The 24908-nt window shown below is 49.1% G+C and overlaps 1 protein-coding gene across 2 annotated transcripts in view; it reads right to left on the bottom strand.

Annotated features, from left to right (window-relative positions):
• The window catches only part of MYH11 (myosin heavy chain 11), a 122133-nt gene that overhangs the window by 43727 nt on the left and 53498 nt on the right, over window positions 1-24908 (bottom strand). For both annotated transcript variants that reach the window (XM_036278637.1, XM_036278636.1), the window contains exons 5-9: window positions 9881-9983; window positions 5553-5645; window positions 4988-5051; window positions 4338-4436; window positions 1093-1236 (exon numbers count right to left, since the gene is read on the bottom strand). In XM_036278637.1, coding sequence (XP_036134530.1) covers window positions 1093-1236; window positions 4338-4436; window positions 4988-5051; window positions 5553-5645; window positions 9881-9983 — 503 coding nt within the window. The remainder of the gene's footprint in view (window positions 1-1092; window positions 1237-4337; window positions 4437-4987; window positions 5052-5552; window positions 5646-9880; window positions 9984-24908) is intronic.

Raw genomic sequence — 24908 nt, 5'->3', positions numbered from 1 at the left:
GAAACCTAAGCTACTCAGAGCTTTCTGCAACCCTGGCTACAATGAGTAGCTCGGGTATATGAACATGGACCTAGGGCAACCAGTAAGAGTCAATGAGACTCCATTTAGGAATTCAAGCAGAGAATCCACTCTGCTCTTTTCTGTTGGACTTAAACCCAAAGGATGTAAGGGCTAGAGCTGCAGCAGCCATTTTGCTGCCAAGAGACTATAGCCTAACTAAAGCCAATGTTGAGAGACCAGGTTCTAGAGACATCCTTTGAGCCCCTAGAACTCACTGTACCCAAAACCAGTATCCCCGAACTTTTCCTTTCTTCTTTTTTTTTGTATCCTCACCCGAGGACATTTTTCCATTCTCTGTTCAGATAGAGTGGGAGGAAGAGAGAGAGAGAGAGAGAAAGAGAGAAACATCGACGTGAAAGGGACACATCGAATGGCTGCCACCTGCATGACCAACCAGGACCGGGGACAAACTGCAACCGAGGTACGTGCCCTTGGTGGGAACTGAACCTGGGTCTCTCTGGACCATAGGCCAACGCTCCAACCGCTGAGCCAAACCAGCCAGGGCTGAACTTTTCATTTCTATGAGTGAATCATTTTCCTTTTTGATGAAGACAATTTGGGTCACCTGTAACTGAAAGAGTCCTAACTTATGCAGCTACTTAAAAAAAAAAACACACCAAGCCTGGTGGTGTGGCTCAGTGGCTGAGCGTCGACCCATGCACCAAGACGTCACCAGTTCGATTCCTGGTCAGGGCACATGCCCAGGTTGTGGGCCCGATCCCCAGTGGGGGGCATAGAGGAGGCGGCCAATCAATGTTCTCACTCATCCATGTTTCTATCTCTCTCTCCCTCTCCCTTCCTCTCTCTCTAAAAATTAATACAGAAAACAACAACAACAACAACACACCAATAAATGACCTAAAGTAATATTCATTTTCCTTCTCTCCCCACCCCCTTTTGTTGAGGGGCTGAGGAATTCGGAGAGCAAAAGTGTGTCCTGACCAGAGAAGAGTCCCTGACTGGTTTCAGTGGGACCAAGAGTAAGGATCCAGATCTCCTTGCCAGCCCCAGAATCAAGCTGTGAAGACTTACACAGCTGCTCCTCCTCGCTGAAGCCCATGATCCCCATGGCCTCCAAGGTTTCCTGGAACATCTCATCATCCTGGGCAGCCGGGATGGGCACAAAGCCATTGGACAGGAAGGTGTAGTTGCTGAAGCCCTCCAAAAGCAAGTCATCTAGAAGGAGAGGAAGACGGGGTGCCGTCAGGAAAGCAAACTACTATCAACATGAGACTAGAATCCGGTCATGGGTCTGGGCCATCGTAATTTCTGTCCCTTTCCTAAGACTTGGATGGTTTAAAAACTTCCTTCTGCATCATCGCACAGATGGTTTCCGATCACTGGCCTCGCACAGTGGGGCACTGCCCCAGGGTACCTGCAGCTGAAACTCAGCCTTGACTCCACCGGCTAAGCCGTGACCCCTGGCATGGGGTTGTGTTTGCCCAGAAGAAGGGACACCTTTCTCTCAATTGCCCAAAGGCACCCTGCCTTTAGGAACAGAGATGTCTAAAAAGTCAGATCATTTTTATTCATCCATTTATTAAATTTTATAAAATAAAATTATTCATGCACGTGAATTTTAAAATAAATTACTACCAAAAGGTTTATAATAAAAATACCACTCCCAGTCCCACCCCTTCTCCAACTTCTACCTTACCCCACGATAACTGTTTTGATCTCTTTTAGTGTTTTTTCCTGGTAGTTACTATGGTCTCTACATATAATAAGCTTACTAGATATAACATTATGTTTACATATCACATATAATAGGCTATTTCTGAATATGTCAAAATTAGATACTATCTATTGATTTCCTATGATGGTGGGTAAAGATTGCGCTCTCTTATACCATCCTCCCTCTCCTCCAACTATTTCCAGTTGAATCAACAGATAAGTTTTATATCAGGGGCTTGGCAAATCTGCTCTACTGGTTGTTTTTATAAATAAAGTTTTATTGGAACACAGCCACTCCTATTTCCTTGTCTGTCTATGGCTGCTGTCATGCACAAAGGCAGACTTGCGTAGCTGCAGCAGTAACCGTATGGTCCCCAAAGCCTAAAATATTTACTACCTGGCCCTTTAGTCAAAACATTTGCCAACTCCTTGCTTAGATTAGTACATCTATTTAATATTGTTCTCTGTAAGGTTGTGATTATACACCTTTGTTGGTATTCAGCTGCCATCCCTTTCTCCCCCCAATTTATAATTGCTTCTCTTTTTCTTGCTTTTATAACACCCTCCAGTACATGGAGTGTCCTCTTCCAGATCTATCTTTAATTAGGCTGGATTTTATCCCACTTTTGGAAGAAAGTCAGTGAGATACTTTTAAAGGTCTTTTATGGGTCAGGTCACTTGGAAGCTACTTGATAAACTCAAGGTTAAATGGACCCAAGATACCAGTTAACTCAAGCCCTTTGATCAACTGAAACGCCTAATTAAAATCACAAGGGATTTGGGTCTTTGCCAAGACCTCATTATCCAGACTACAGATAAATTTAAAATATTTTATTTTCTCTAAAATCCTAACCTCTTCCCAGATCTACCATCAAGAATATAAACAGTTCCTAGGAATCTTAGTTGTTAGTTTTATCCTTGTCCAATTTCTGGAAGACTAGCAACAGAGCACAAAACTGGAACGCAAGTATCAAACAGCCAAACTGTTGACATTGGTGCTAAATAGGAGGACGAGGAATATAAACATTTCCGCCCGGGCCATCCTATAGTGTCTGCACTGTAACTACAAATTTACCTATTTGCGGGTGTATAGCATCCATTCAGCAGCCCCCTTTATCCAAAATTGCTCCAGACCATCAAGTACCAAGAAGAAATAATGAGTGCTGCCCCCACCTAGTGGTGGCATATTGCAACACACCTAATTCTTAACCAAATAACTAACACCGATGGGAAACAGTTTGTATTGTTCTCAAGTTTTAGACTTAAACCTGGTAGTACTAGAATGTAGACCATATCATGTACTTTATTCATTGGTATACTCCTTTTTTCAGCTAGGTGATTCATACATTCTTTTAAGAACTAGTAGATTACTGCCCTGGCCGGTTTGGCTCAGCAGTTAGAGGGTTGGCCTGTGGACCAATGAGTTGCAGGTTTGTTTTTGTTTTTTTTTTATCCTCACCCGAGGACATTTTTCCATTTTTTGTTCAGATAGAGCGGGAGGGAGAGAGAGGAAGAGAGAGAGAGAGAAACATCGATGTGAAGGGACACATCGAGTGGCTGCCACCCTCACGACCAACCAGGGCGGGGGACAAACTGAAACTGAGGTACGTGCCCTTAGCGGGAACCGAACCCGGGTCTCTCTGTACCGCAGGCCGACGCTCCAACCGCTGAGCCAAACCGGCCAGGGCGAGTTGCAGGTTTGATTCCAGCCAAAAGCATGTACCTTGGTTGCGGTTCATCCCCGGCCCTGGTCTGGGTTGTGCAGGAGGCAACCAGTCAATGTGTCCCTCTCACATCGATGTTTCTCTCTCCCTCTCACTCTATCTGAAGATAAATAGAAAAATATCCTCGGGTGAGAATAAAATAAAATAAAAACTAGTAGATTATTCCATGTCTAGGATGTATCATTTCCTAACAGAATGTGGCAGACAGTATATTGTTTTTATGTAAAACAATATTTTCCCTACAACAGAGATCAGCACACCTCCTATTTTTGTAAATAAAGTGTTATTGTAATACAGTGATGCCCACTGATTTATGTGTTGCCTGTGGCGGCTTTTGCGTCATGTACAATGGCAGAACTGAGTAGTTGTGGCAGAAACCACGTGATCTACAAAATGCCTAAAAGACTTGCTATTTAGTCCTTTTCGGAAAGTTTGTCGAACCCTGCCCTATAAAAACCATTTAAATGTTGCTTTCAAAACATGAAAAGTGCTTAGTTCCACTGCCTCTCCAAGTTCATTGAAACATTGTATTTCATATACTTGCAAGTTTTATAAACTGGCAAATATAGCCATTGTCTTCCTCCCTTCCTGGAAGGCACAGATTGTGTCTAATTGAACGTGAGGTCTTCAAGTCTAACCGGACTTGATTCATCATCTAACAGCGAATTGGACTCCATGTCTGCTAGGTCACAGAGTAGGTGCTCAGTAAATGAGAGTGACAAACAAAAGCCACACTCACGGGATGACGAACGATGCGTCTACCACCCACAGATCTAGTTCTTTCTCTGTCAGGATCTCAGACTCGGCTTGAATAGCTGATCAACTGACCCCCAGTGAGGATGGGAGGGATCATCACATGCGCCCTTGCTGGTCACTTACTCTTCATCTTCTCCTTGGCTCCAGCAATCATGTAGTAAAAGATGTGGAACGTCCTCTCATCCCTGGCTTGGCGAATCGCCCGTGACTTTTCTAGTAGATCTGGTTTGGGAGGAGTTAAGAATTCGGGAGGTATCATGGGTGTTCCCCTTGCAGGAACCCAAACTTCCTCCCCAGTCCCTGTTGAATTAGCTGCTGGAGAAAATCTCCAGGACCTGGGAGAGGTTCCCTGGAAAGTTCACACAATAACTAAGAGTCAACCAGACCTTACTCTATCCCTGGCATGGTTCTGAGAGCTTGACATGAATTAATTTATTTTATTCTTCCAACACCTCTATGAGATATGTACACTATTATCATCCCCATTTCACTGATGAAGCACAGAGAGGTTGGGTAACTGGCCCAAGGTCACTCAGCTAGAAAAAGGTCAACCCAGAATCAAATGCAGGCTGTTTGGGGTTCAAACTCAGGGACCACCACACCACAATGCCTGCTATTAAGGGAGAAAGACCACCCAGGAAGATTTGTTCTGAAAGGGACCCAAGAGCCTGGGGGCAAAGGGGCAGCTCTTGGCCTTTCTGGGCCCCATCAGGCTCTGGACAGGAGGCTGGCTGGCTGGGGGTCCCATGTAGCCCAGGCTCAGCAAAGGATACACGTCTCAATGTTGGCTCCCACGATGTAACCAGTAACGTCGAAGTTGATGCGGATGAATTTGCCCTGCCAACAGGAAGGCACAGGTCACGGCCCAGCTCCTTACCCATCCTTCAGGCAAGTGGGCAGAGAGATGGCAGGGAGCATTGGGGCAGTGGGGGGAACCCCAGACTCAGAGTCTCGCAGGGCAACTTGTCCGAAGGAACCACCTCTCTGAGCAGGGATCTAGGGCCTTATAGAGGCACAGAAACTTATAAAACACTTTCACAAGTTACTTTCACTTGGCCCTTGAAATGACCCTCTGTCCACTTTAGCTATCCCCATTTGAAAGGTGGGAAAACTGAGGTCGAGAGAGCTGCCCAACGTAGCAGCGCTCCTGAGAGGCAGAGACGTAAGGAGAAGGCCTGTTTTGCCACTTCTACTGGCTGCAAGGCTCCCTCCCCGCTGCCCACCCAGAGACATGCGGGGTCCTCCCAGCAAACACACACTCTGCTTTCTCAGGCGAGAGGTGACAGAGCCATAGGACCTGGGCCTTTTCCCAAAAACCCACACAGCTTTGCTACTTACGAATCGTGAGGAATTGTCGTTCTTCACCGTTTTGGCGTTGCCAAAAGCCTCCAGAATCGGGTTTGCTTGTAGAAGCTGCTTTTCCAGCTCGCCCTGAAATTAATTCGCATCTAGTTATTGGAGACAGAGAGACCCAGGCACGGATAGTTCCGCCCTCGAGGGAGGTTGTCCCCAAACTCAGCCCTTAACCCGCAGATTCTCTCCATCCTGTCTCCTACCCCCTCTGAAATGCCCACGCTAATGTCCAGATTCACTCAAGGGTTTCAGAAGAGAAGCAACTGGCTACGCTCTCCGATAGCTAGGACCTCTGTCCCCCAGGAAGGCCACCCTTTCCTAGATCGGGCCTGCTCATTTCTGCAACATCACTGGCACGCAGAGCTCCCGCTGCACAGCGCGTGGCGCTCCGTGGATGGGGCGGTGCACCACCGCTCTGCTGTGCGTGGCAGTCCTGTCGCGGTTGATGTTTCACGAGCTAAACCACTCCTGATGATTTTAGTGCAAAAAAAAAAAAATTTTTTTTTTTAAGCTGCAATTTTTCCCTTTGCGGGACTAGTTTTCTGAAGGCTCTTGTGGAAGACAAGGAAGCATGTGCAAAACCCACCAGGAACACTTTTAACCGACTGCGGAACAAAGCTTCAAAGCAGGTTGCCTGAGCTCCATTCACCAGGTTAAATGCATCTGAGACTGCACGCAGCCCACCGGGCCCTCCGAGGGGCTGCTGTGCACAAGGCAGTCACGTGATTAATCGTGGCAGGAAAGGGCCAACGAGCTAAGTCATGCCGGGAAGCGAGGAGCTAGCTGCTCGTTGCCTAGCCCCGAATCGCGGCCACTGCAGACCGGCCCAGAGGCCTCCCTGTCCAAGCTCTTCATCCAGGTCTTGCTGGGAAGTAGTGGATCCTGAGTTTTCTCCTTGTTCTGTCTGATGTCCCTGTCTTTTTTTGGGGGGGGGGGTGCAGGAGGGCGGGGCTAAAAAGCAGCCGGGGAAGGTTCTCAAGGGGGAAGAGTACACAGCTTTCTGCCGGCTCCTCTGTATACCAGGAGGGCACCGTGTAGCTGTCCCGAAAGGGACAAAGCAGGAAGCTACTCTTTATCTACGTGTTTATTCACGTGCCTTCCTCCGCTGCACCTCCCAGAGAAGATGAAACCACAGTGTCACCTCTGTGAAAACCAGACACAGGTGGAATCAATCCCCTGGAATCGGGGCTCATGGAGATGTATGACGAGAGTGCTGGGCTTCCCCTGGCCAGTGGGAAGAAGTCTACAGGGATCACTTTGTCAACACAAACTTGGGGTCCTAATATCCCACCAAAAAAGTCATCCAGCTGGTGGACCGAAAGTGCCTTCTCAGGAGAGCTTTAAACATGGAAATCTGGTCCAAGGCCCTCATTTTATGGATGAGACTATGGCCTATAGAAGTTAATGTCTTGGCTGAGGGCACACAGGAGCAGATCCCCTAGAGTCCTGACTCTCCTGATTCATCTGTGACACTGTTGGCGAGGGTCTAACTAAGATGGGTTGAGTGTGATCCTCTGAGGGGCTCTTCCAGGCTGAAACCCATATGCCAGTCCCCAAAGCTCTGCATTAGACACGAGTTTACATAAGCAGAGGTCCGAGCAAGACCCGGCTGTGTGTTGCATAGCTGGGGCCTTACCGTGCCTCCAAAGCTAGTGCATCGCAGACCCCAAGCCCCCGTCTCGGGAGCCTTAGGTCAGGCAACCAGCATGCAAAGAGAGAAACACACTGCACACACATGCATGAAGACACACCGGTGCCAGGGGACAGGGCTCGGGGAGAAACAGGGACGATGGCAGGGAGGAGGGAGGAGGATGCCACAGCAGTGCCATTAACTGACTGTCAGTCAAGCCAGGGAAGCTTTAGGGCCAGACAATCCTAAAGCGGTCAGCCAGATGGGGTGGACGCCTCTAGGACGTTCCAGGCAGGGGTATTGATGGTGGGCACGTTGGTGGGGAGGGTGGGGGGTTCGTTCTGAACCAGGGAAATCCATTACAGGCTGGAGGGCCACCCTGGGGATTCCAACGGGAGTCCTGCGGGTGGCGACCGCGCCCCACACCCCGCGCTGGCATCAGACACCCGCAGGACAGGACTTCGGGGTGCTTGTTGGTTGGGGCTGAGAAACTTGGGGACCTAGCCCATTCTACCATCAGCTACGGGGCTCAGGGGGTGCCACAGGACCATGCAGATCTAAATACACTCCGTGCCTCTCGTCCACACCAGGAAAACACTCTCAGTTACTCACGTAGGCAAGAGATGGGCCTTGCTGTGGTTGAACAATACAGTATAAAACAAATGTCAGTGTTATTTCCATGACAGGTACATCGGGGGCTGGAGAACACAATGTCAGCCCCCACTCCCAGGCCGCCGGCATTCCCCAAGATCGCTAGGACGGCAGCCACTTCTCTCTGAGTCTGCTTCTTCCTGTTTTGCTCATTCCCATTTCTAATTTCTCAGAGGCCCAGGCGTTTCGAGGTGGTTGTAACTGCAGGGGCCGCAGTGGGACCTTAAGACCATATCAGATGAGATACCATCTGAGCTGTGTCAACACGTGCGGCGAAAACAGTGCCTGGCACATAGCAGGCGCTCGATACACATCAGTCGTTATTATGAAGTGTTACTATTTTTTTTCTTTTTTTTTTTATATCCTCACCCGAGGACATTTTTCCATTTTTTGTTCAGGTAGAGTGAGGAAGAGAGAGAGAGAGAGAGAAACATCGACGTGAAAGGAACACATCGAGTGGCTGCCACCCGCACGACCGACCAGGGCCAGGGACAAACTGCAACCGAAGTACGTGCCCTTAGCGGGAACCGAACCCGGGTCTCTCGGGACCGCAGGCCGACGCTCTAACCGCTGAGCCAAACCGGCCAGGGCGTGTTAATTTCTCATTTTGACTGTTCTGGGGAAAGGCAAGGCCGTGGGGGGCAGCGGTTGACCGGCACGCACGCTTCGGGGCTCTGTCCTACACAGCATGCAGGGACAGGTCAGGAAGGCCAGGCCTTGGCTTTTCTGCATTTGTTTGAGGGAGGACGGTTCCTGAGGTTGCTGGTGTCCACCCCAGGTCTCGGAGGGCCCCCAGACAAGCTGGTCTCCATGGCTGCTCCAGGGGCCTCTGAGTGCTGGAAGCAAGACCGGGAATGGCAGGAACCAGCGACACCCAACCTCTCTTCCAGCCTCCATTCTGCCATCTCTGCAGCCCCAAACCTCCAGACGGAGGCGCGGAAGGACTTCAGCAGCCCCACTGAAGTCCCCTCCTCTGCGCCAGATGACGCGGGGCTGAGACGGAGGAGGAGGGAGAGACGGAGGACCCCAGGAGGAATCACTCTAGAAACCCGCTTTTCCTTTTCCTCCAAGACCAGAACCACACCATGTCATCATGGGGCTCTTGGTACAAGGATTTGATGCCTCTTTTGCATGTGGCGGGGGCTCAGTGACCAGGACTCATCGCTGGAACACATTCTGGCAGCGCCTGGCACCCGGCAGAGGCCCGCACGGACCAAAGCCCACATGCTGAGTGACACCAATATTCCCATCCCGGGGACCCCCGTCAGGGACAGGTGGAGGAATGACAGGGGTGCCACACTCTAGGGCAGCGGTCCTCAACCTGTGGGTCGTGACCCCTTTGGGGGTCGAATGGCCCTTTCACAGGGGTCGCCTAAGACATAACAGTAGCAAAATTACAGTTATGAAGTAGCAACGAAAACAGTGTTATGGTTGGGGGTCACCACAACATGAGGAGCTATATTAAAGGGTCGCGGCATTAGGAAGGTTGAGGACCGCTGCTTTGGGAGTTCACAGATTCATATACAGCAGTGGTTCCCAATCCAGGTGCCCCCTAGAGGACACCCGGCATGTCTGCAAACATGTTTGGTTGTCATAACTGGGGGCAGAGGAGTCACTACCAGCATCTAGTGGGTAGAGCCAGGGATGCTGCTAACATCCTACAGTGCCTACGGGGGGCCCCGCCGCAGAGCAATGATCTGGTGCAAAGTGACGATGGCGCCACTGTGGAGAAGCCCCGATGAAAAGCAAGACTCCTCACCGTGGTAGGGAGAGGGTTCCTCCCTTTTCGCAAAACAAGACCCCTTGAATGATGATCCTGGCTGAAGCAAGGACTTGCCCAGACCCAAATGCCCTCCCCCAGGGGAAAATGACCCCTCTGGTGAGCTGCCAGGGCAGGGGACAGTTAACCACGGACCCGAGTGCTCACAACGCCCTCTGGCCTTCTTCACAGTGCTTGTCTGTAACTTGGCCAGGCGACAAGCCCGGAGACCCATCCGCTAAGGCACGTCACCAGCCAGGAGCTGCCACTCACCGTGATGCTTGTGTCCTTCTTGCCCTTGTGGGAGGAGGCCACCACGGCCAAGTACTGGATGACCTTCTTGGTGTTCTCTGTTTTCCCAGCTCCAGACTCGCCTCTGAAACACACAGGGACAGTGACCCACTGGTGACAACCCCACACGGGTGTTCCGTGGGTACCTTTCTGCATCTCTGTGCCATTTGCCAAATGAAGAAACTGAGGCTATCAGTGGGAAGTGACTTGCCCAAAGTCACACCGCTGCTAGAGAGCGGGCTAGGCCTCACACCCGGGACTGATATCTCAATCTACTCCTACTACGAGGATGCAAGGAGAATTCGGATAGAGAGAGGGAGTGAGAAAATCTGAGTTTTCCTACTAAGGCCCAAACTTAGGTTTATTTGGAATAAAAAACAAAACGAAAAAAAACAAAACCAGACTGTATTTTTTTAGAGTGGTTTTAGGTTCAAAGCAAAATTGAGTAAAATTGCTCTGAGTTCCCCTACCCCTCTGTGTCCCCCACATGCACAGCCTCTGATTATCAACATCCCCACCAGCCAGGTGCCTTTGCCACAATCGATGAATCTATATTGACACATCGTTATCGCCTGAGTCCATAATTTCCATTAGGGTTCATACAGAATAGTTTTGCTGGAAATTATCTACTTTGAAGATATCGGTAGTTTTGCTAGAGATGGAAAAATTAGGCAAGAGGCACATTTCCAGAACGGACGTAGGTATCTCTCCGAGTATCAGGACAAGGTCAAAGCTTTAGAAGCTCCCCTTCCAGAAAAAAAGGACCGGTTATCCCATGAACCACTGGGCAGACGTAAGGCCCTGTCGCCTCTGAAGAACCTCACTCTGTCAGGTGGCTGGTTAAGCATGAAAGGATAAACCTGGTTGAAGTAATTCATGCTCAGGTGTAAATGACTGATACGTTTGGATCAGCAGGGCACTGTCTTATCAAAAGAGTACTGCTGAAATATGAATGTACCTATTTTGTTTGTTTTTACCAAGATGGCCTTCTTGAGCCAGCTGCCTCCCTTGGCCGTTGGCCACCAGAGATCATCATGGTGGGACTGTTTCATACGAGAGTTCCAGACCCTGCCTGGCTCCCACCATTGCTATTGAAAGGGTAGGACAGGGCCTCAGCCCAGCTTTCTTCCTTCTTGTCCTCTCCTCTCCTTTTCTTTTTTGTTTTTTGTGTTTCCCTTCTTTGCCTAGATTATCTCCGTTGCTGAGCTCACTGAATATTCTAAAATGCAAAAGACCCTTTTCTTTTTTTAAGTCCGGAAAAGAATGTGTCCACCCCGAGGTCGGCGCAAGGTTCTCCGCTGAACCAGGGCCGCCAGTGTGAGCTCAGGCCTTGCTCTTCTTCCTAAATAGGAAATAAAAAATTAATTTGCTCTGCTGAGGGCCCATTAATAACTTTGCTCATGGTTAAAAAAAAAATAAGGAAAGGAAGGAACATGTGCCTTTAATGGCTGGAGCCAACCTCGCGGGCCCCACAGCCCAGCAACTAAGGGTCCATGGCCAGGAGCCAAGAAGCGCCTCCCGCCAGCATTCCCACTGCCCTTGCCCTTCCCATCGGCCACATGTTCCACCTGGTCTCAGAGGCACTAAGTCCAAACGAAAAAACACTTTAAAAAAAAAAAATTTAAGGCGAGAATGGACTTTGAAGGGGGGGGACAGAGGCCCTGTGTTAGTAGTCCCACATGCATTCCCTCCTTTACCTCCACCCCCCAATCCCGAAGGTGGGATAGATCACGTTCATGTTAGTACAGAAGAGGAATGCCAGCCCAGAGTGGGTAAGCAACTTTCCCTAGGCCACACAGCAAGGTCAGGGCACAGTCGGAATGGAAAGTCGGGGCTCTGGTTCCAGTGCAGTCAGGACTCTTTCTGCTGCTACGTTTGAGTTATGCCATGACCCAGGTGCAACCCTCTAGGAACTTGCTTTCTAGGACCAGAGGAAGCGAAGAGGAAAGGGAACTGGTATTGGCTGAAGGTTTACTCTATGCTAGGCACTGGTCTCACAAATCTGTTCATGTAATCCTCCCAACAACCTAATGAAGGAGTTAGTGACTATCCCCATCACCCATCTGGGTGGTCACCCAACTCAGAGAGGTTGAAATAAAGCGTTCTAGGTCCCACCTGCTCCTGCTAGCACAAAGATAAGAAAGGGAGAAGAAGCGAGATTAGAACATGAGTCTACTTGATGTCAGGGCCCATGTTCTGCCTACGAGCCTTTTATTTTGAGAAGTGAGAGACGGGGATGAAATGCAGGAAAGATAGAGCAAAGCCCTGACCTGACTTCATCAAGAGTTATTCATACATTCTGAGTGTCTTCACTTGTTTTAATAGGCTCTTTGAAAATGTAACCAGGGACCATAAACCAAGCCACTCAGTCATTTACACCTTAGTATGAATTACTTCAATCGGGCTAATCTCTGAACACCTGATAGATGTTCCCCTAAACTGGATGGGCCAGGTTCTGATTAGAGCAAGAGGAAGGAGAGACCATTTGGTGTGGCACACCACCTGGTAGGTGGTCCTAAGCCCATTCAGATCCAGAACAACAGTGCACACAGTGTCCCCGGATCACTACTGCCCATCTTCCTTCCCCACAATTCCCTCATTTTCCACCTCTGCCTTCAGCCTCTCCCACCTCCTCCCTTTCACAGCAAAGACACTGGCATGACCCTGACCCTGGCCTGGTCTTCCACTGTGCAGGGGAGGGAAGTAGGACGCAGACTCTGGGAATCTGCATCTCCTCGTGTGGGCTGCTCGGCTCAACAGTTTCCAAGTTTTATTGATAAAAATAAATTGTCCTGGGAGGTTCTGCCAAAGAAAACACCCCAAGCTCCAGGCTCAGGGGTATCTGAAGATTGATGTGTTCAGGGCTGCTTCAGAAACATTAATCTTTGCCTCTCTGACCCCTGTGCTCTGGGGGTGAAAATACCTTCCTGGCCTGAGCACCCTAAACCTCTGTCCTGTTTCTTAGGAGAAAGACCTGGATTCATGACCATATACGGCCTTATGGCCTTGTCATTAGCCCGCTACCAAGTGCTTTGAACCAGTCCAGGCCCAGTGGCTGGAGGGAGCTGCCAGTGGTTGCTAACTCCTGAGCACCATGCAGGGCAGGCTTCATGGGTGTGCGACCTGCGCAGTCCCACAGGGATTGCCCTGAGAAGAGCCTGGTGCTGGATTTCATGCTCTTATTAACCATCTAGAAATTCTTAATCATGTTTTAACAAGGGGCACTGCATTCTTACATTGCATAACTTTACGAATCAGGTAGCCGCTCCTGGCTCCCAGGGTTGAACACCATTTCCAAGTCCGTTTCAGCTTGCGGTCTGTCTTTGGTAGTAAAGCCAACGTGGCTCTGAATCTCAGAGCTGGTCAGTCCCTGGTCCTCTTGTGATTCCCACCCCTGCAGACGGCAAGGTCCTCTGGATGTGTGCCATCCAACTCCTACACACCGTGCAAAGCCCAGCTAAGCACAGCCTCCATTCTGGATACAGCCTCCAGATCCCCCCGGGCATAAGCAATACCTCCTTCCCCTGTGGCATCAATAGGCAAAATAGCACAGTGAGCTCCTGGACCTGACTGCCTGAGTTCAAATCTCTGTTCTGCCAGTTACTGGTGTGACCTAGGGCAAGTCATTTAACTAGTCCCAACCCCACTGTATAATAAGGAAACTCATCTATAAAATGGTATAATAGCCCTGGCTGGTTTGGTTCAGTGGTTAGAGCATTGGCCATGGACCTTAGAGTCCTGGGTTCAATTCCCAGTCAAGGGCAAATACTTGGATTGCAGGTTCAAGCCCCAACCCCCGTCAGGGTAGTGAGGGAGGCAACCAATCAATGTTTCTCTCACATCTATGCTTCTCTCTCTCTCTCTCACTCTCCCTCCTTCCCGCCTCCTTACACTCCACCTAAAAATCAATGGAAAAATATCCTTGTGTAAGGATTAACAAAATATAAAAGGGCATAATAAAAATACTTATGATTATTTTGAGGATTAAAGAACAAAGACAGGTATACAAAAATGTTAGCTGTTTGTTATTAAGAAATGTTATTACTTTTATAACCATTTTCCCCTAATGCTTACATATTCTGTTTATGTCATTGCCTTCAACATTCAATGCACACTATCATTAAAATATAAATGGTGTCCTATTTTCCCATTATTTAAACCAGGTGCCAGCAAACCCTTTCTGGAAAGGGCCAGACAGTAAATATTTTAGGCTTTGTGTGTCAGACACTCTGTTCCAACGACTCAGCTCTGCCTTTGTAGCATGAAAGGAAATGTATAAACAAATGCACATGTTAATAAAGTTCCAATAAAACTTTATTTACAAAAATACAGACCGGGCCTGAATGTAGACGGTTGAAGTCTTCCAGCTCTTTCCTGTCCATGTTAGATTAAAGTTCAAACTCGTCCCCAACACCTAGGAGACCCCACACACTTTTCTCTGATCTCAGTTACCCCTTGAACACACAGCTCTCTCTCAACCCGGGGCCCCCTCAATTTTCAGTTTCTCAACTATATCATCACCTGTGCAAATTGTTAGTCCCGACCTGGCTTATCCTGACCACTGATGATTTCTAAAGCTTATACCCTGCTATCAACGTGTAGATCCTCAAGTCACTTTGGCTGATTTTAGCAGTGGCCAAAATAAAATGTAATAAGGACAGCTAAGTTGTTGGTGGTTCAGGGGTGCACTTTCAAATAAAAGTGATATGGTTTGGGGATTTCCTTTTTCCAGTGGCCAACGCCCACTTGTTACTGAGCATTGGCTCTGCTCAGGGCAGCACGCTGGGGGCCGAGGAGTGTCCCCATCCAGCAGGAGGGAGACAGACAACAGGCAAGGAAATGAATAAATGTCAAGATCATTTGAGGTGGGTACTATCGCTTTATCAGGGTGACGGGATGGAGCGAAGGGCTGGGAAGCCTGAGGTGAGGGGCTGCTGGGGATAGCACAGCCAGAGGAGGAGCCGAACTCGGAAAGAGGCAGAGGGTCCTGTGGGAAGGCCCCAGGAAAGGGAGCACCTGGCAGAGGTACCAGCAAAGACAAAGCCCACGGTAGAGAAATGCTGGGCCCACGTGGGAACAGAAGGGACCCCATAAGCTGGACAGTCAGGAGGGAGGGGGATCGTCAGGAGTAGTAAGTGACGAGGGAAGAAAGGCTGGGCTGGATCACAGGCAACCTTCTAGGCCAAAGTAAAAAGTTTCAATGCATTCTAAGAAGAACAGAAACCCATTGCAGTAGGGGGTGGGGCGTGAGAACCAGTGGGTGGGGACACAAAGCTGCAGGGAGAACGGACTACAGGAAGTGAGTGAACAGTGATCCCCGTCACAGCAGCTGAGCCTTACTGGGTGCTGACCACAGGCAGTGGCGTTCTTCTGTCTCTGAATTAACCCCTCCCATCCCTACAACAACCGCCCAGTGGAGCACCTACTGAACCCATTTTACAAACTGGGAAACTGAGGCTCAGGGGAGTTAAATGAATTAGGGAGAGGCAGAGGAATCTGAGGAGTGGACAGAGCTGAGACATAGTTCAGAACCACACTGTCCAATGCAGGAGCCACTAGCCAGCCATAGGGGGCTATTTATTTATTTATTTTTTTACCCTCACCGGAGGATATTTTTCCATTTTTTGTACAGATAGAGTGGGAGGGAGAGAGAGGAAGGGAGAGAGAGTGAGAACCATCGACGTGAAGGGACACATCGAGTGGCTGCCACCCCCACGACCAACCAGGGCCGGGGACAAACTGCAACCGAAGTACGTGCCCTTAGCAGGAACCGAACCCGGGTCTCTCCGGACCGCAGGCCGACGCTCTAACCGCTGAGCCAAACTGGCCAGGGCCATAGGGGGCTCTTTAAATGAACTAAAATTAAGTAAGTTCCTTGGTCACATTTGTCAATTTCAAGTGCTCAGCCACCATCACAGAGAGTCCCATTGAACCATGTTGTTTTAGAGGAAGCAGTACCTGGTGTCAATGTGGGTGTTGGGGGTGAGAGAAGGGTAACTTCATCTTCATCCTCACAGCTTCTCCATAAACTCAGCTCAGAGAGGTTAAGCAACTAGTACAGAGTCACACAGCTAGAAAGCTGTCCGTAAGGCACATTCTGCTCTACTCCCTTCTGCCACCACACTAAATTCATTCACTCAGACATTGGTTGAGCAGCGCTATTTCTCCTCAGGTGCAGATGAGCAAAGTCATTTTTCTACTCGGGTACCTTGGCAGATGACACATGGCTCACGCATGCCCTGGCTCATAGGTGCTCAGAGGGCTCTCAGCTTGACTAAATAAGGCCCCCCCCAAAGATGCCCACATCCTAATCCCAGCAACATATGAATATGTTACCTTACATGGCAAAAGGGACTCCGCAGCTGTGATTACATTAAGGGTCTGGCCATGGGGCGATTATCTTGGATTATCTTCGTTACCCAATGTGATTACAAGGGTCCTTATAAGAGGCTGATGGGAGGGCCACAGAGAGAGAGATTTGAAGATGCTACCAGCTGGCTTTAAAGACGGCAGAAGGGGCCATGAGCCGAGGAACGTAGGCGGCCTCCGGAAGCTGGAAAGGCTGGGAAACACCAGGTCATCAGGTGGTTTTAGCCTTTAACCCGCACACCTAAGTGGCACTGCATCATTGGTTCTGACGGTTCGCTGTTAAGCATCCAATGTTGATTTCTCAGCTCCCATTCCACCCTCTCCTCTTCCCCATAGAGGCGATTGGGTCACACAGAGTATTTCCAGTTAGAACAACGCTCAGGGGTTGCATTATGAAGATGACGGAAACAGTCTATACAGTTGGACCCCTTCATTCACTGTGATTACTGCTCTGTCCTGCCTGACTTTTGGGTTTCCCTGGAATTAATAATTACCTTGTTTTATTGTTTTCCAGTTATTCATACACACACACACACACACAAACTAATTACAAATTATCCAAATCTTTTCTCTGTGCATTTCACTGTCTCCATAGTACCCATCACCATCTAAAATTCCACTTCACCACCAGGGCACCCTGGGGCTTAGCACCTGCCTGGCACCAGTTGGTACAAAATAAATATTTGTCGCCTGAGTCTGTCCTTTTGACCTTGGGAGCTTGCCATAGGAACATCTGAGGGGAAAAGCTGGAAAAGCACTTTTGAAAAGCAGACAGCAGGCTCCAGCTCCCCGCATGGCGATGGGAATGTCTCAGCCCCTTGACTCGCACGTGCCATTCACAGCTCTAAACACCCAGCCACAGTTGTGGCCGCAAAAGTCTAGAAATAAAGCTCGCTACTGCCCTGGCCAGTTTGGCTCAGTGGTTAGAGCGTCAGCCTGTGGTCCAGAGAGACCCGGGTTCGGTTCCCGCTAAGGGCCCATACCTCGGTTGCAGTTTGTCCCCAGCCCTGGTTGGGTCATGCGGGAGGCAGCCACTATATTTGTCCCTTTCACATCAATGTTTCTCTCTCTCTCTTCCTCTTTCTCCCTCCTACTCTATCTGAATAAAAAATGTAAAAATGTCCTCAGGTGAGGATAAAAAAAAAAAGCTGGCTACTGCTCATATCTGTTTATACTGTTCGTAATTCTATTTTTAACACGATTTGTTGCTTTTTGTGAGATGCTAAATAACAGTTAGAGGTTAAAAGAATATATGTGTGGCCCTGGCTGGTTTGGCTCAGCAGTTAGAGCATCAGCCTGTGGACCAATGAGTCTCGAGTTCGATTCTGGTCAAGGGCATGTACTTGGTTGTGGTTCGTCCCCGGCCCTGGTCAGGGTGGTGCAGGAGGAGGCCAATCGGTGTGTCTCTCTCACATCGATGTTTCTCTCTCTCTCTCTCCACCTCCCACTCCATCTGAAGATAAATATAAAAATATCCCCCAGTGAGGAATTAAAAAAAAAAAAAGAATACCTGATGAACCTCAGAGTAGGGGGGCGGAGGGAGATGGATGAGATGAACTAAAGAACTTACATGCATGTATGCATAACCAATGGACATAAACAACAATGCTGAGGGAGGTGGAGGGATGGGACTGGGAGGAGGGTGACTAGGGGGGAAAACGAGAAACATCTGTAACAAAAATAAATTAATAAAAATTGGAAAAATAATAAAATACAAATTATATGACAGGTACAAAGTTAAATATGTGTGTGTATACGTGAGAGAGAGAGAGAAAGAGAGAGAGAGAGAGACCAGGCGCTGTGCTAAGCACTTCCCGCAGGTCACAGGATGAGAATTCGGCAGAGCCGAATCCAGGACTGTTCTTTTCTGTCGAGCACACTGGCTGCCTCCAAAATGACCATCGGGCCTGTCCTGGAGCCGAAATGGTCACACACTGCCTTGCTTGGGGTCTCCAAGTATTGTCGCAGCATCACTTAGGAGTGAAAGGGGCCCAAATGTCCGCCCATCACTTCACTTCCTCAGTCAAAAGAGTCAGCTGATGTGCTAAGGACCCCAGCCCAGGGTGGGTTCACTCCCCGCCCAGGATCCCCAGAAGCTAAGACCAGGAAACCTCTCGCCAACCCCTGTAGGCACCAGGTGACCCCAGACATCTTTCTGCCACAAGCCTGCACTGATGGGTCAGAAATTTGGGGGATGAGCCAGACACTCTCACTGCAAAATATGCATCGGACCCTCCAGGGCCCTCCAGCGCTCACCGGCTCATGTTTCTCGCCCCTTCTGAGTTCCCAAAGGGCTGCAGAGGGGCCGTGCTTCAGCCCTGCTTCCTCTGCTGGAGGGGACTACTCCCTGACACCCCCTGCAGACCCCGCCCCCCTCGCTCCGCCCAAAGCAGATGGGTGTGCACAGCTCAGACATGACCACCCCTTCAGCATCCTCTGTGTAGATGACCCGTGACGAGTGTTTCCATCCCTGCCAGCTCACTGGCTGGTCCAGATGCCTCACAAACACTTGAGACTCTAGATGAAAACAGGTTTGCCCGGCTCCAACCCAAGCCACTGCATCCAGGGTCTCTGGGACTTATCTGGGCCATTAGTCCTTGAGCCAGTTGCCCAGGAACTGATATGCAGCCACATTTGGGGATGAGGTCTTGCAGGACCCCTGCCAGGGGAACCTGAGATGGGTTTAGGCAGCACATGGTCAGAAAACGAACAGATTGGGGCAAAAGAAGGCTTACTCCTTGTTCTTGTATCATTAATTATTATTGTATTATTTTCCACACGAACCACTGTAAGCCTACCTTTGCCCCACCCTGTATAACCTGAACAGAAAAACAACGATTTTCGCAGTTATCACGACTCTGAACAACGCCCAGAAGCTAAAACACCGGCAGACACAGCCGTCACCGGGTGAAGGTGAACATCCCCAGTGCCAGGTCCCGTTAATACCATGCGGATGTCATGTGACTATCACGTCCCCCCGATACGTGATGGAGAAGGCGCTTCACTCTGTGCCATTCTTCCCCAAAACCCATAACCCCCGTCCGGTGACGAGAACATCAGACAAACCCGACATCAGCACGTTTTACTACCGCCCTGACCCGTCCTCCTCGGCGCCGCCAGGGTCGTGCCCAACGAGGAAAGTCTGAGAAACTAGCGCAGCCAACGGGAGCCTGAGGAGGCAGGGTGACCGGACGGAAGGTGGTGTCCCGCATGGGATCACGGGACAGAGAGAGGGCGTCAGTGGAAACACTAGTGAAATCTAAACAAAGTTTGCAGCTTGACTAGCAGTAATGCACCAAGGGTGGCATCCGAGTGTGACAAGTGTGCCATAGCAATGACGGGCCACTCGTGAGTGGGATATGGAAACTCACTGCACTCTCTCTGCATGTTTCTGGTAAATCTAAAATTATTCCAAAATAAAGATTTTATTTTTCAAAAGTGATCCCATGTAAAGAACACTATTCATTGACTAATAATGTGCGCACACAGTCACAGCCATAACCATGGTGCGAGGCGAAGGAGGTTGGGGCGTCACAACTCATGTCTTGCTCCACCCACTTTGCACCCGAGTCAGCAACATAAACTCTTTTCAAACCCATCTCTTGAATCAGGGGCCTTAAACGCCTCGCACAACCTTGCTTCTTGTGATCCTACCTCTGGGGACCTATCATCAAAGAAACAAGCAGAGAAATCGCAGAAAAAGTTCTGCCAACAAAATCCATTGGAGGGTAAAATTTAAAATGACCTATACATCTAACACTTGGAATCTGGTTAAGTGGTTCAATAGCTCAATGGAGGATCGGTGGTCATTCAAAAGGGATTATGTATAAATGATATGGAAACATGTCACAGATGGTGTCTGTCACAACTCTTCACAGAGGTTGCACTCGGGGATCCCTGCAGCGGGGGGAGCATAGTTCTATCACGGCCAGTCTTCTGATTCCTACGCCTGGGTGTCTCTCCTGTCCACCCTGGGGCCTCCAGCAAGCAGGCTCAGCGGAAATGCAACCAGTGCTAACCACCACCACCGATCAGAACACCGGTTAACAATTAGGGGGCACCTACTATGTGCTTAGAACTGTGCTCAGTTCTCTCCTGCAATGCTCCCTCAATTCTCCCAACAGCTCTGGGAGGCAGAAACCAGGAATATCCCCACTGCACCGATGAGGAGACAGAGGCTTGCACACTTAACCGACTTGCCCAGGAACAAACTGCTGGCACACAGCAAAGGGGGAAAGCAAACCCAGACCCGTGCCTCCAAGGGCTCACCTCTAACCACAGCTGCCTCTCTCCTGAGATAGCCACATCCTTCCAGTATTGGTGCTGTGTAATCAAACACAACCTTGAAAACCCTGCAGGCCTTTGCCTGAAAGTAGTTTTTCAAAAACAGGATGGGAGGGCTGAGGAATGGGGGGCCCCTGTTGGGAGGGAACGCAGCCTGTGAGGAAGCACCCAATGCAAACCCCACAGAAACCCCGCAGTTTTAGGAGAGTCGACGCTGGCCCTGGGGGAGTGGTGGGATAGCTGTTGTCCTGAGTCACCTCTCTTGGAAAGGACAATGACCTGAGACCAGTGTCTCCTGCCACTGAGTCTGAGCAACCTACGTGGAGAGTGCAGGGGAGCAGCACTGTTGCCAGGTGACTCGTGCAAGCCCCTCAGACTCTTAGAGGCTCAGTGCATGTGTGCCCCCAAGTGGCACTTCTGACCACCCTGACCCAGCTCTGGTCCACACTCTCTCCCCAGCCTGCAAGGCCCTGCATGATCACCTCCCGACCACATCCACCCACCCACTTCCTTTCCCTCTGCACCAGCCCCTCGGACCTTCCTTCTGGTCCCTCAGTCCCTGTTCCCTCAAAAGGCAACTGGGTCCCCACTTCAGGGCCTTGACCCTTGCTGCTCCCCACCTGAAACTTTTCTCCCAAATTCTGTCCCAGGCCGGCTCCTTCTCATCACTCAGCTCTCAGCTCTTACCCGGTGGGTGGTGGAGCCAGCTGGGCAAGCTGCAGACCTTTTTCTCTAAGCCTACGCGCCAAGTACAGAAGATTCCAGCCATTCGTCACTCCCTGTTGGCCACAGTCCATGGCGGGGCGGGGCCAGTGGGGGCTGTTGCTGGCTCATCAGTAAAGGTCAATGAATGAGGGTTGGGCCCTCCAATTGGTCTCAAGAAATTTAGCTCTGAGTCTCACTATCCACAAACACTTGCTGTGTACTTCTGGGGAAATCGCATAACCTCTCTGATTTCTCTTATAAAAATGAGGTGACTGCCAATCAGAAAGAATATATGTACCCCTATGTTCATAGCAGCCCGATTTACAATTGCTAAGATCTGGAAACAGCCCAAGTGTCCATCAATAGATGAGTGGATAAAAAGGCTGTGGTACATGTACACAATGGAGTACTATGCAGTTGTAAGAAGGAAAGATCTCTTATCCTTTAGACAACATGGAGGGACCTCAAGAGTATTATGCTAAGCGAAATAAGCCAATCAGAGAAAGACAAATACCACATGATCTCACTTATTTGTGGAATATAATGAACAAGGTGGGCTGATAAACGAAATAGACCCAGAGACATAGAAAGGAGTATAGTTCAGACTGACAAACCTCAGAGTAGGGGGGCGAGGGGTATGGATGAGATGAACCAGAGAAGTTGTATGCATGTATGTAGAACCAACCAATGGACATAGATAACAATGCTAGGAAGTGTGTGGGGGGGTACGGGATGGAAAGGAGGGTGTCTAGGGGGGAAAAGGAGAAACAGCTGTAACAAAAATAAATTAATAAAAATGACAAAATGTGCATTATAAAAAAAAAAATGAGGTGACTAGACTTGAACCATGGGGTTTTGCCTCTATTCTTCCAGGACATACATGATAATAATAGCTTAGTCAGGATAATAATAGCTTACCTGGCTGAGAACAAAGCTAAGCCCTGTAAGTCACGCATGATATCTTACAGGGCTTACGTCGGACACATACACTCACATACTCATTTATGTAAATATACATATATACTCACATATACATATATACTCATTTATATATACAAATATTCATTTAATCCTCTCAGCAACCCTATGAATCAAAAGCCATTATGATGATATATCTTCTTGTGATCCTCACAACCCTATGAATCAAATGCCATCATCACATGTATATGCATTCGTTTCTCACGCAGCCTATGAACTAAGTACCATTACCATCATCCCGACTTCCCCACTTTATAGGTGAGAACGAAAAAGCCATGAAGAGGTTACGTTTTGTGCCTGAAGCTCCAAGCTCGTGCGAGGCAGAGCCAGGACTGCAGCCCAGGTGGTGTGGCTTTTAAACCCCCTCTAGAGTCTTTCAGTGGCACGATCCACTGACAACCCAGGGCCCCTGCCATGAATGAACCTAGATTCTAGAGATTGTCCCTAAAGACATCCCCAGAGAAGTGGAATCTCCTTTGACGTGGAGATTTTGTTGACAGCATATAAGTCAACACAATCATAGGAAGGTAACATTGGGAAATCCCTTAAAACGGCCTCAAGGCAATGCTTCCATGCTTTGTACGCAACATCCCACACAGCAGCACCCTCTACGTATAAACCAACTAGACACGGGATCCTGAGCGCGCAATTAGTGCAGGAGAGAGGGCGTGCTGGGCGCGGCCAGACACACTGCAAGGGGCACGTGGGACAAGCCTGTGGGGGGTCCTGTCCCATTCTCGCCGGCACTTTGGCACACGTTGTCCATCGGGGGAACCTCACCTAGACAAGCAGGTGTTTGTTTTCCTCCCGAAGCACGTGCTGCTTTCTCCTCGGCTACATGTGCAGCTGTGAGACCCCAGAGCCAAACCACACTGGTCATGGCCACGGCTACCCTGACACACAACTCACGTGGGCCACACCCAGCCTGGCTGCCCGTTACTGATCTAATTCCCCACCTCACTCATCACTCTGCCCCTTTCCCTCCTCCTCAAAGCAGTATTTGGAATACAAGTGAATGAAAGGGAGGTATTGTTCCTGAGACCAACTGGAATCGACTTTCATTCTAAATAAAGTGAATCGCTCCAGATTTAGATGCTCCGTGAAAATTTCTTGCAACTCCCACAGCTAACCACTGGGTGTGTGGCAAGGACAGTGGGCTTGGTGATCTCTGAGGATTCTTCCAGACCCAAAGTTCTGGGACAGAGGCTGTAAACAAGGTGTTCCACTGACCAAAACCAGCCCACAAATATAATTTATTTGGCTGGTTTTCTGTGTGTGTGTGTTCATGCAAATTAGGTGTCAATGTTTAAAAATTGGAGATTTCACATGAAAAAAAAACACACTAGATTTCTAGCTTTTATTGAAATGTGGAGGAGTCTGAAGACACTGGACCTGTACTTTCCCATGGCAACAGTGGGCTGGAGAGGAATAGCAGCTGTCTCCTCAAATGGGCCACTTCACCACACTCCCCACCATTCCCTACTGTATTGCACCTGGTCCTTTTCACATATTAACAGTATTTGCTTGGCTTCAGTTGGCCCTTGGGTTTACAACCTCAGCCCTAGATGTCCTGTAATAGCTCTTCTCACAGAGAGGACTTGTGCTGGAGGCACACTCTCATCAAACTGATCTCTGTTTCTCAAATAGAACATGGTCCAACTGAACTCAGGGCCTTTGCACATGTTGCAAACTCTTCCTCTCTTTTTTTTTCATCTGTGCTGAAATGTCTTCTTAAGAGAAGACTTTCCTGTTCCCCTCAGTTAGAACTCATCCTATTTACACATTTTCCTAGTTCCTTACATGTTTCATTCTTCGTAAGTTTCAGTTTGTAATTACCAAGTTACTTGGGTGATTTTTTAAAAGTATGTATGGCCTGGCTGGTGTGGCTCAGTGGTTGGGCGTCAACCCATGCACCAGGAGGTCACTGGTTCAGTTCAGGGCACATGCCTGGGTTGTGGGGCAAATCTCCAGGGGGTGGGTCATGCAGGAGGCAGCCAATTGATGTTCTCTCTCATTGATGTTTCTGTCTCCCTCTCCCTTCCTCTCTAAAAATCAATAAAAAAAATTATTTTAATAAAAAAAAATTATGTGTTTTTTTAAAAAAAACTGAAAAGGTAGTACCTTCACAGGGTCAAAGAGTAAATTCAAACTGTACAAAAGGGAAGTGATGACCATTGTCCTGGTGGCTAAGTTCCCTCTTGAGGGATCACGTGTATTTCTGGTTCATGCCTAGTACTCATCAGAGGGCCTGGCCCATTAAATGTGTTGAATAGTGAGGGATGGTAGGGTGGGTATAGGGGTTGGAGGTGTATTAGTTTCCCATTGCTACTGCAACAGACTACCACATACTTAGTGGCTTAACACACGCGTGCGTGTGCACACACGCATGTACTCATACACATGCATGCGCGCGCGCACACACACACACACACACACACACACACACACACACATAATTTCTGCAGGTTTCCTTGCTTCCAGCTTCCACCCTGTTCTCATCCTTGACTCTCATCCTAGGCGTCCTCCATTTTCAAAGCGGTCATCTGAGGTCAAGTTCTTCTCACACTCATCACCCTCTGACTCCTCCCCTCTGCCTCCCTCTTCTACTTTTAAGGACTTTGTGATTTCATGGGGCCTAACTGGATAATCCAGGATCATCTCCCTAGTTTAAGGT

This window comes from Molossus molossus, unplaced genomic scaffold (assembly GCF_014108415.1).
Source record: "Molossus molossus isolate mMolMol1 unplaced genomic scaffold, mMolMol1.p scaffold_m16_p_3, whole genome shotgun sequence".
Classification (NCBI taxonomy): Eukaryota; Metazoa; Chordata; class Mammalia; order Chiroptera; family Molossidae; genus Molossus; species Molossus molossus.
Note: the sequence above shows the minus strand (reverse complement) of the source record. Positions and strands in the feature narration are given on the sequence as shown.